Source organism: Stegostoma tigrinum, chromosome 6 (genome assembly GCF_030684315.1).
Source record: "Stegostoma tigrinum isolate sSteTig4 chromosome 6, sSteTig4.hap1, whole genome shotgun sequence".
In the NCBI taxonomy this organism is placed as follows: domain Eukaryota; kingdom Metazoa; phylum Chordata; class Chondrichthyes; order Orectolobiformes; family Stegostomatidae; genus Stegostoma; species Stegostoma tigrinum.
The window spans coordinates 79,799,322-79,811,407 of record NC_081359.1 but is presented as its reverse complement, the minus strand read 5'-3'; the positions used below and the strand labels follow the sequence as shown (position 1 = coordinate 79,811,407).

Genomic DNA, 12,086 nt, shown 5'->3' with positions numbered 1-12,086 from the left:
AACAGATTTACTTAAGAAAAAGGCAGTAATTTTTCGTAAATGACAAATTTTTTCCTTGTTTTACATGTATTAATGAAGGTTGCCTATCAGAACATTGTGGCATTTTTGTGTTGCTGCGAAGGGGTCTGCTCAAACTTTGTTATATTTTATGTTGAGGCAGGCGGCTTTTAGGTTTCTTAGTGACACATAGCAGATGGGGAACAAGTGGAAAAGTGGTGTGGATCCCCCAGATCACATCAAACGGAGAAAAGGCTTGATAATCTTCACTTGTTTCTGTTTCTTATATTGAACCCAGCCAAATAGTGCTTGTGAATGCTCTGCACTTCTTCAGATGTTGCATTTATTGATATTTTTATTTCAAAAATCAGGATTTACTTGTCATTTTGGAAGATTGCACTGCATTCATTAGATTCCTAGAACCAAAATTGCAACAGTCTCAGGTGGGTGCTAACTAGCTGAGGGGACTGATCAGTGCAGAGCAGAGGACTCTCATAGTAGCCTAGTCAGTATTCTTCCTTTATCCACTTCATAAACTGAGTTGTTTCTCAAGTCACTGCTACGGGATGCTGCTGATGTAAAATGACTGCTTTGGTTGCTTAAAATAATTGTGTGACGCTTTTGGGGTATTCCAGTGAAGTAAAGCACTGCATACGTGTGAGTATTTATTTCTTGTTGCTAACTTTTTAATGCTGTTGAATTCCTCTGAAAAGAATTGCAGTGGTATAATTGAAGAAGCAGCTGAGGATAGCTCGGCCTAAAGCAATGCCTGAGAAACTCGAGTTTTGCCCTAGGCCCAACCACCTTTGTCTACTGCATCCGTGACCACCGTCCCATCCTAAGAGCAGAAGTGGGAATGCAGGTGGTTACACAATGTTCGACGCTGTTCAGAACTCCTCGACTGCTGAAGCAGTCAATGTCCAAATGCAGCAAGATCTGCACACCGTCTCTAATGAGATGCGAGTGACACGCAGTGTCAGGCAATGACAATTTCCAATGAAGAGATACTATAATTCCCTATATCCCTATAAAGTTAATTTTGGCAACCCAAGCTTTCTTTTTATTCTGAGATAATGGGAACTGCAGATGCTGGAGAATCCAAGACAACAAAATGTGAGGCTGGATGAACACAGCAGGCCAAGCAGCATCTCAGGAGCACAAAAGCTGACGTTTCGACCCTCTGATGAAGGGTCTAGGCCCGAAACGTCAGCTTTTGTGCTCCTGAGATGCTGCTTGGCCTCATTTTGTTTTCTTTTTGTTCTGTAATGTAACCCGAGTCCTTATTTCCTAACAAAAGGCTGGATGTGGCTGTATGTTTAAGCTTCAGTCAGCTGCTACTTGTCCTACTTCTGTTGTACCAGTTACTCTCGGATTGAAATGAGCTAGCAGCTGGCCAGCTCACCGGTGGGAAAGCTATGTTGTACTGAAATGTGCACTGAGTTTTTTTTCTTAGTGCTTGTGTTTTTTAAAACCGTTTGTTCTGTAGAAGCTCACAATTACATTGCTCTTTTACTGCAGCAATCATGGCATTCTTGTTTGACCTTAAGGACCTTGTAGATCTGATGTCAATTGGAACCCTTCTTGCCTACTCTTTGGTGGCTGCTTGTGTTTTGGTGCTCAGGTAATTATGTCTGTGTTTCTTCAGGCGCCAATGATGTTGTCACCTCTGACGTCCACTTTCATTTCATTATCAGCCCATTAAATATCCTGGCTTCGCTGTCCTTGAAGCTTGTGGTTCAGGTTAGGCTGTGAAGCTGTGGGTAATTAAAGCCTCAGGCATTTTCCCCTTGTTGTTCTTGTGCAACACCAGACAGTGAGCTTTTGCATGGTATTCAGTTTCTGGGGCTAAAGGGAGATGATAATGTCGCAGACTTAATTCTAACTTTCCCTGATTTTCCGATTTGCGCACTCTGAAGTGGCCGTACCAGATGGGAGCTGGAGCCCCTGTCTTTATTTTTAAATGTTCCTCTTATGTAGGAGCCTTGAGATCATTGCACTGCCCTCTCTATTCCCTTCTCTGAGTAAACTTGATTTGGCACAGCCAAGGAACCCAATTTCAATACCTTTCTGGCTTTAATGACTCAGTGCAATTGACCAGGGCATTTCCTAGTAAGTTGTTGGAGAAACCAGATGTAAAGTTTTTCACTTCACACCGTACCAGTCCATTTTAAAATGAAAACAAGACTGTGTTGTGTTTAGTTACTGCAGTATCCGGATTTCTGGAATGATGCAAATGACTCATTTCTCTTTGCAGATACCAGCCTGACCAGTTTTCTAATGCAACATATCAAATGGCCAACACAACTGATGATACTGATATGAACGAATCAGTCAGTACTAGTGATTCCCAAGTAGGCGTTTTACCAGAGAGTGAGGAATTTTCATTGAACACCTTGTTATTCCCTGAAACTAGTCTCCCTTCCAAACAATCGGGATTTATTGTTAATACGTGTGTGTCTTTAATTGGTAAGTTACTGTCTTTTAAGTTGTTTTTCTATTGATTTTAGACTTAAAACTTCTTCTAGCCAGAGTTAGTTTTATTTTAATAAGCCAAAAAACTGTGGATGTTGGGTCTGAAACAAAAACACAAATTACTGGTGAAACTCATGTCTGGCAGTATCTGTGGAGAGAAAGCAGAAACAATATTCTGAGTTTTTTAGAACTGGATTCTGTTTCACTAATTTTATTTCCTGTACTGAATAGCAGCAGCTTTGCTTGTGAAGTAACAAACATTGACACTGAGATGCAAGCATGGGCAGGCAGGATTGCTCCAAGCAGACTATTTATTTTCCCTCGCGCAAAGTGTTCTACCTGAGTAAGTTGGACGAGATCTATTCTTTTTCTGTTTACATCACAAAGGAGCTAAGCACTGAGTTAACAAGGTGTAGAGCTGGATGAACACAGCAGGCCGAGCAGCATCAGGGAAGCAGGAAGGCTGACGTTTCGGGCCTAGACCCTTCTTCATAAATGGGGGAGGGGAGGGGGTTTCTGAAACAAATAGGGAGCGGGGAGAGGTGGATCGAAGATGGACAGAGGAGAAGATAGGTGGAGAGGAGTCAGACCGGTCAAGGAGGTGGGGATGGAGCCAGTGAAGGTGAGTGTCGGTGGGGAGTTAGGGTGGATGGACAGGTCAAGGGGGTGGGATGAGGGGTTAGTAGGTAGGAGATGGGGGTGGTGCTTGAGGTGGAAGAAGGGGACAGGTGGGAGGAAGGACAGGTTAGGGAGGCGGGGACGAGCTGGGCTGGTTTTGGGATGCGGTCAGGGGAGGGGAGATTTTGAAGCTTGTGAAATCCACATTGATACCATTGGGCTGCAGGATTCCCAAGCAGAATATGAGGTGCTGTTCCTGCAACCTTCGGGTAGCATTGCACTGCAGGAGGCCCAGGATGGACATGTCATCTGCAGACTGGGAGGGGGAGTTGAAATGGTTTGCGACTGGGACGTGCAGTTGTTTAGTGTGAACCAAGCGTAGGCGTTCTGCAAAACGGTCCCCAAGCCCCACTTGGTTTCCCCGATGCAGAGGAGGCCACAATGGGTACCGCAGATGCAGTATACCACATTAGCAGATGTGCAGGTGAACCTCTGCTTGATGTGGAACGTCTTCTTGGGGCCTGGGATGGGGGTGAGGACAGATTTGTAGGGACAGGTGTAGCACCTCCTGTAGTTGCAGGGAAAAGTGCCGGGTGTGGTGGGGCTGGAGCGGAGTGTGGAGTGGACAAGGGAGTCATGGCGAAAATGGTCCGACTGAAAGGCAGATAAGGATGGGGAGGGAAAATTGTCTTTGGAAGGGTCAGATTGCAGATGGTGGAAGTGTCGGAGGATGATGCGTTGGATCCGGAGCTTGGTGGGGTGATACGTGAGGATGAGGGGGATTCTGTTTTGGTTTTTATTGCAGGTAGGGGGTGTGAGGGATGAGTTGCGGGAAATGCAGGAGACACAGTCGAGGGCGTTCTTGACTACTGAGTGGGGAAGGTTGCGGTCCTTGAAAAACGAGGACATCTGAGATATATGGGAGTGGAATGCGTCATCCTGGGAGCAGATGCGGCAGAGGTGAAGGAATTGGGAATAGGGGATGGCATTTTTGCAGGAAGGTGGGTGGGAGGAGGTGTATTCCAGTTCACTGTGGGAGTCGGTGGGCTTGAAATGGATATCGGTTTCTGGGTGGTTGCCCGAGATGGAGACAGAGGGGTCCAGTAAGGAGAGTGAGGTGTTAGAGATGGTCCAGGTGAACTTAAGGTTGGGGTGGAAGGTGTTGGTGAAGCAGATGAACTGTTTGAGCTCATCGTGGGAGTACAAGGTGGCGCCGATACAGTCATCAATGTAATGGAGGAAGAGGTGGGGTTTAGGGCCAGTGTAGTTGTGGAAGAGGGATTGTTCCACATTAACCTACAAAGAGGCAGGCATAGCTTGGGATCTGTAGGAAGTAGGAGGAATTGAAAGAGATTGAAAAATCTCCACTCCCCCTACCGTATCCCAAAACCAGTCCAGCTCGTCCCCGCCTCCCTAACCTGTCCTTCCTCTCACCTATCCCCACCTCCCACCCCAAGCCCCACCCCCATCTCCGACCTACTGACCTCATCCCGTCCCCTTGACCTGTCCTTCCCAGACTGACCTGTCTCCTCCCTTCCTCCCCACCTACACTCACTTTTACTGGCTCCAACCTGGCCTCTTTGACCGGTCTGTCTCCTCTCCACCTATCTTTTCTATCCATTTTCTATGCGCCTCGCCCCCTCTCCCCATTTATTTCAGAACCCCCTTCCCCTCCCCCATTTATGAAGAAGGGTCTAGGCCCGAAACATCAGCTTTCCTGCTCCTGTAATGCTGCCTGGCCTGCTGTATTCATCCAGCTCTACACGTTGTTATCTCAGATTCTCCAGCATCTGCAGTTCCTACTATCTCTAAGCACTGAGTTAGGTCTGCCTTGCAGACATTATCTGTAGTATGGACTGTTGAGCTGGTAATTCTCAAAGTATTGGCAGTTATCAGTTCCACTGGATACTGTGTTGTCTGCACTTCAACAATAATTCCAGCAAATGGCATATGCATTGTTTCCAAAAGTAAACTCACCATCATGGAATGCCTACAGGAGCCTCAAGAACATAACATTTTTCCAGGTGTTGGTTCTCCCTAAAATACAAATCAATTAAAATTCTAGATTGCACCCACTGGGTCCATTCTGATTCCAGATAGTATGCTCCTGTAATGTGGTATGTAATTAAGATGAATGTCAACTTGTTCCACTTTCTGCATGACCTCTAAAATATCTCAAAAATCTCAAACAGCTATTGTTCAGTAAGAAACTGGGGCAGAAATAATAGCCACCTGCTCAAATGTGGATTAACTGGGAAAGATGGCTCAGATTTGTTAAAGACAAATTGTGTTTAACTCACTTGTCGGTTGAGGTTTTATGAATGAATAGGTAACTGACAGTGTTGATGTGTATCTGAATTTCCAAAAATTGAGTGAGTGTGATAAACTTGTCAACAAAGTTTGATTCCATAGAGTAAACAGGGCAATGGCAGCATGGATACACATTGGCTGAGTAACAGGAAACCGTTGCTTTGTTCAAACTGGAGATCTCAAGATTCCCGGGGATCTTGGATATTGGAACAACTGCTTTTCCTGACCTGTATTAATGGCATGGGTTTGGATGTTCTGGTTTCAAATTCAGAATTTGCAGATGATATAAAACTTGAAAGGATTATGAACGGTGAAGTGGACAGTGATAGACTCTCGAGAGCGTAGACAGGTTGATGGAAATAGGCAGACACATAACAGTAGAAATTTAGTGTAGAAAAAGATAAATTGTTACATTTTTAGTCAGGAGGACAAGGGGAGGCAATATAAAATAAAGTGTCTAGGAGCAGAGGGAATGGCATATTTGCACACAAATCATTATAATAGGACAAGTAAAGAAAGTGGCCCTTAGCTTTATAATTAGAGGTACAGAGTGCTGTAGCAAAGTGGTTCTGGTGAACTTTGGTACCTTGGTATTAGATGGACCAGTTAAAGGTGATTTAAGGTTTTGCATATGTAATTAGTTGAAGACTAGCTTAGAGCTGTAAAAGGTAATTTAAATAAATTGAAAAGGTGCTTGACTTCATCAGATGAGATATGAAGCATTAAAACAAGGAAGTGTAAGGTCATCCATGAAAATATTCCCTACATCTGATTTGCAGTACTGTTTGGGTTTCTGTCTTGACACCTCAACTTGGGAAGAATTATTGGCTTTGTTGGAACTCAAGTGACAATTAACCAGGGTAACATGGTGAAAACAAAATTATCAAAGAGTAGATTAAAATTAGGCTTATGGTTATCCAAAATAATGAGACTAAACAATAATTTGATCAAAGTGTTTGAAGTAACAAAAAAAAAGGTTTAATTAGATGAGTCCTGAGTCTTCCTCCTGCTCCTGTGAGGAAAGAGGAACATAATCTCCAAATTAGAGCTGCATATGATTTGCAGGCATTTTTCCACACTATTGGAAAATGTGAAACATACTTAGCAGTAAATGCAAAATCAATATTAATGAATTCACACTTTATGAATACAGGGTAAAAACAGAGAAATGGTGCTGTGGCTAATGTAAAACCAAGGTTAAATAATGAAATAGTCTCCTGTCTTTGTGGGTCTGTGTAAGAAAATACAGAGCCAGCACAAAAGGCTTGAGAATCTCCACGTGGACAGTTTCGCTGATGTGATTAGAGTCATATATGATGCTTTTTTTGTTGCAGGTGTTCTTATCCTAATCTTTTGTCTCCTGGCTGTCTATGCAAAAAATCCTTTGCTGGAAGGGAAAGCCTGGTGTATTGGTTTAATTGTTGTTGTGATTCTTCTGTGTGTGACTTTAACTGGTATCATCTGGAGGCAGCCAGAAAGTAAAACAAAACTGTCATTTAAGGTAATCTCTTTTAATGTTTGCTTGACTGTTTTGATTTAAGTTAGACCTTTTTTTAATGATTGGGCAGAGTCAAAATTGGAGGGTTTGAGATATAGGGAGAGCCTGTATAGGCTGGGACTTTTTCACTGGAGTGTAGGAGCTTGTGGGGTGAGCTTATAGAGGTTTTTAAAATTGAGGGGTACAGATAAGGTGAATGGAGGTATTGTTTCCCTAGGATGGGAGGAATTTTAAGACACAGGGCTGATATGTTTAAGGTGGGAGAAGATAGATTTAAAAAGGACATGAGGGTTTTTTTTTACGTAGTGGTTTCTGTGTGGAAAGGACTTCCCAAGGAGGCACAGTTACAATGTTTAAAAGACATTTTGAATAAATACTTGACTAAGAGCGGTTTGGAGGGATATGGGCCGAGTGCAGGCAGGTGGGGCTAGTTTTATCTTGGGATTATGGTCGACGTGGACTAGTTGGACTGAAGGCTATGTTTCCATGCTGTATGACTCTGTGGATTAATACAAGGGAAATTATTTTTAATAAACTTCCTTGGGAGTTTTCTTTGGAGGTCATACTAACAGAGTAGCTGAGGGCCCAGCAGTGGATGTATCCAATTTAGATTTTTAGAAGGCTTTTGATAAGATCCCACTCGAGAGATTCATGAAGAAAATTAGAGCACATTGGATAAACGACAGCGTCAAGGTGTGGATTTAAAAAGAATAACAGAAAGAATAAGAGTATGCTCAAGACAGTAAAAATAGATTTATGGTTATTTAGGTTGCTGTGGGAATGACATGGGAAAATGGTGTTTTGGGTTGGATCTATCATGGTGAACCTTGGGTTTTCTGTGTTGCTGTAAGCTTCTGTCCTGATTTTTCAGGTCCCTCTCTTGCCCTGTTTACCGATTATCAGCATTCTTGTGAATATGTACCTCATGATGCAGTTGGATAGAGGCACTTGGATCCGCTTTTCTATCTGGATGGTGATAGGTGAGAAGGAAACTATTTGCATTTACAAATTGCCTTTCAGATGCTTAAATCCACTTGAAAGCACTTCACAGCCATTCAGTTTGTTTGCAGTGCAGTCACTACTATTTTGTATTTAAGTTGAGTGCACAAATATCCCATAAACTACAGTGAGAACAAGAATTAGTTGATTTAATTTGGGGCATTTGTTCAAGAATGCATGGATGTTACTGAGGACACCCCATCTTCAGTTTTGATTATTGCAGTCGTATCAAATATGCCCCCTTAACCATCGTACAAACATACAAGTCAAGAGTAGGAGTAGGCCATTTGGCACATTGAGCATTCTCTGCCATTCGGTAACATTGTGACTGATCTATTGCCATTCAAACTGTCATTCCCTGATAACACCTCCCACCCCTTAAGAAAAATCTGTCTGCCTCTGCCTCAAAAATATCCAAGAACCCTGCTTCTCCCACCCTTTTCAGAATGAGAGATCCACTCAGACAGCACCTTTTGCCCTCATCTCGATATTAAATGGTTGACCCTGATGGATCCCTTATTCCGAGGTCTTCCATAAGTGGAAACGACCTCTCCACATCCACCCTGTCAACATCCCTTGTGATTTTGTATGTTCCAATCAAGTTGCCTCTCGCTTGTCTAAATTTCCGACACCAGCCTAGTCTGCAGCATTCCCTCTAAACTGCCTGGCCACTGGGACTTGATGCAAAAGCCGCTGCTGCATGTGGACCTCAGCACTCCATGTGGCAGGATGAAAAATTAAAGGGAATATTGTGAATTAAAAAAAGAAGGGGTGTGCCCGAAGCTCAGTGGGGAATGTCGCCTTGGGACCTGATGGGAGAAAGGGACAAAGGTGGATGTGGAGTGGATGGAGGTAGTTGCTGTAAAATGAACAGTTTTAAACTGGTTAACAACAGAATACTCCACTAACCGCTTACAGTCTCTATCATAACACTGCGTCTGTTCAGGTGCTTCTACATGAGGGATGGAGGGGAATGTAGTGGAGGCTAGTGCAATAAATGCTGTGAGAGTTGTTAAATGTAAATCTGAGATTAGATCTAAAATTGGTTAAAAAGGATAGTAGCTGATTTAAAATTTTCCTGCTTTGTGCACATCTGGATCTATGTTAGTCTTGATGTCCCTAGTCTGAGAGAGATGTTTTCTTTAACTCTTTTATATGGGATGTGGGCATTGCTGACAAGCCCAGCCAGCATTTGTTGTCCTTCGCTGTTGCCCTTGAACTGTCAGTCCACACCATTTCAGAATGTAGTTTAGACTTGTTTTATTTCTTTAAAGAGGCGTCAGTTATTTTAAAAATGCCGTTTGGTGCTAACTGTGCCTGCTGTTTTGTGCTCATTTCAATTTTGTGGTTTCTAGGAAATTAATGCTTTCCTTCTTTTGTTGTAACTTCAAGTCTCTGTTGAACTCTTGAAGTTCTGCTTGTTTAATACACATTGACAGTACTAATACGGAGTGACTGCAGTGTCTAATAAATGAGTTAGTGATAACGATGAGGGGCAGTGGGAAAGCAGGTGACACAGGTTAATAAGGACGAAGTTGGAACAAAAAGCTGGGAGTTCTGAGTGGCCTTGACGTCAGTGTAATAATCTGAATCCTCATAGTCCCACAAGAGAGCTTTCCTGCCTTTTGATCGCTTCTGTGATAGGCCTGCGGAAAAGGAGAGCTATCCTTAGGGAAGCATAACGCCATGGGAGTAAGGAGGCCGTGAAAGGGATTAAAACTCTTTGACGTTAGCTGCTTTGTGCAGTTGCCATTACAACTGGCTACAGTTCCCATATTAACCTGGGTAACTACAGTCTAACACCCAAATTTTACTACCTCTGGCTAGATTTCCTCGCTAGCAGTCTTGCAACTTCCTTTAATTTTACTTATACTGTTCTGCCTCTCCCTACTTCTTGTTGATTTTTTTTAGCCACCAAAACTCAGGAATTAATGGAAGGGTCAACTTTAAAGACATATTTCCCAGGACAGCTGGTGTTCAGATCTGCTGATACATTGTAGAAGAGGTTGTTTGGAAACGCTTCACATAATTAATTACTGAATGAGATGCCGACATGTGTCACTCAATGCATAATTGATGTCTTATTGAGTCCCTTAAAGTTCAGTGAAAAGTTATGTCCACAGCTATTAAGTTGAGAGGGTGAGCATTCTGTTGTTGCCTCTGGTGCCAACGGTGGAAATGGTCACTGTGGTTACCTGATCTGCCCTTGCACGGTATTGAATGTTTCATGGCCCTTGTCTACGTTTCTTGTGTTGAGAGAGGATGCTTTTTATTCCTTCACGGGATGTGCATATTGTTGACTAGGCCAGCATTTATTGCCCCATCCCTAATTATCCAAAGGACAGTTATGAGGTCAACCACATTGCTGTAAGTCTGGAGTCACATGTAGACCAGACCAGGTAACGGTGGCAGTTCCTTTCCTAAAGGACATCAGTGAACCAGATGGGTTTTCCTGACACTTGGCATTTGATCCATAGCCATCATTAGACTCTTAAATTCCGGACATTTATTGAGTTGAAATTTCACCATCTGCCATGGTTGGATTCGAGCCCCAGTCCCCAGAACATTGCCCAGGTCTCTAGGTTTACAGTCCATCGCCTCCAGCCATGTGATCAGACATTGAGGTTGTAGACTTGCTTGCCGAGCTGGTGTGTTTGTTTGCAGATGTTCTGTCACCCTGCTTGGTGACATTGTCGGTGTGCCCCCGGTAACGCGTTGGTGTACTATCCCGCTTGTTATTTATATGCCTCTGTTTGCTGGGGTGGTTGGCATTATTTCTGGTTCCGTTTCTCAGTGAACTGGTCCCGATAGACAAACTAATATGTTTGCTGATGGAATTCCAGTTGGAATGCCACTCCTCCAGGAATTCCCTGGCCTGTCTCTGTTTTGCTTGTGCTGTTACGGATGTGTTGTCCCAGTCGAATTTGTGTCCTTCTTTATCCGTGTGTATTGAGACCAGTGAGAATTGGTCGTGTCACTTGGTGGCTAATTGGCGTTCGTGTATCCTTATTGTCTACCTAGCAGAGTGACAGAACATCTGTAATCAAACACACCAGCTCGACGAGCAAGTCTACAACTTCATCCCCAAACTGAGCTACAAATCTTCTCAAAAGTTATGAGCGGATATTGCTATCCCCTCTGTGTGCTGCCACTTGAGCTCTTTTTCTCTAAATCTGAAGTTTTGTTTTCCCTGTGGTTTCACAGCAACGTTTTATTTCTTTATTTTGCTTCTTCCCAGAGCTGTCAGAAGCTCATTGTCATTTTGTACTTTTTTGAGGCATCGATTTGTCTTTTGCTTTAGAAAGCCTCTGCCAAGTCTTACATTTTAAATAGAGGCTTTAAAGTTGCCACAAAGCCTCATTTTTATTACCCAGTAGCCAGTTCAGTGTATTCCTAATGCACACTGCTTCTTCCTGGTGCTATTTGCCACATGCCCACCTTGAAGAAGTTATCCTCGTCCCTCTGGAAAGACCTCAGTGGATCTCTCTCCCAGTGCAACCCTCTTGTAATCTCTTCAGCCCTGAAACTGCTCGACCCAATCCCCCCAACTGCCTATCTGCCCTGACCTATCACCAACCCACCTACCTTCCCCAGCCCTACCCCTCCTCTCTGTATTCATTTCTGAGCTCCCTTCCCCCTCCCCCATTTCCAAAGAAAGGTCCCAACCCGAAACGTCAACTTTCCTGCTCCTCTGATGTTGGGTGGTCTGCTGCGTTCCTGCAGCTCCACACTGTGTTATCTCTGACTCCAGCATCGGCAGTTCTTACTATCTCTGCCCCTTAACTTCTTAAATATTGTGGTCCAGTTTTCTAAATGCCCCTGTTCTTGGCCTGTAGACGGGTCAGCATGGATTGCCAGAGGGAAAATTCCAGTTGTAGACCATAATGCTATATTTTAGATAATTCTATGACTAGAAAACTTCAAACGCCTATTTTTAAAGTGTAATTGCACCATAGATCATAATTTCATTCATCATGGCAACACTTACAAAATATGGTTCTATTTCCACCATAGTCATAGAATTAAACAGAATGTACAGAAGAGATGCAGGTTGTTCTTCTCCACATGTACCTCCTCCCACCCTGTTTTGTCCCATCCTGTCAACGTGTAAATCTGTTCACGTGAGTGTAAGAAATAGAAGCTGAACTGATCGTGAAGTCCATTGAACCTATGCAGCCACTCATTACAAGCA

General features: G+C 43.4%; 1 protein-coding gene across 3 annotated transcripts in view; it reads left to right on the top strand.

The window, feature by feature from the left end:
- LOC125453191 (high affinity cationic amino acid transporter 1-like) overlaps positions 1-12,086 on the top strand; it is a 140,793-nt gene that overhangs the window by 117,533 nt on the left and 11,174 nt on the right. For all 3 annotated transcript variants that reach the window (XM_048532423.2, XM_048532421.2, XM_048532422.2), the window contains 4 exons: positions 1,516-1,618; positions 2,252-2,463; positions 6,732-6,898; positions 7,767-7,875. In XM_048532423.2, the coding sequence (XP_048388380.1) occupies positions 1,516-1,618; positions 2,252-2,463; positions 6,732-6,898; positions 7,767-7,875 (591 nt within the window). The remainder of the gene's footprint in view (positions 1-1,515; positions 1,619-2,251; positions 2,464-6,731; positions 6,899-7,766; positions 7,876-12,086) is intronic.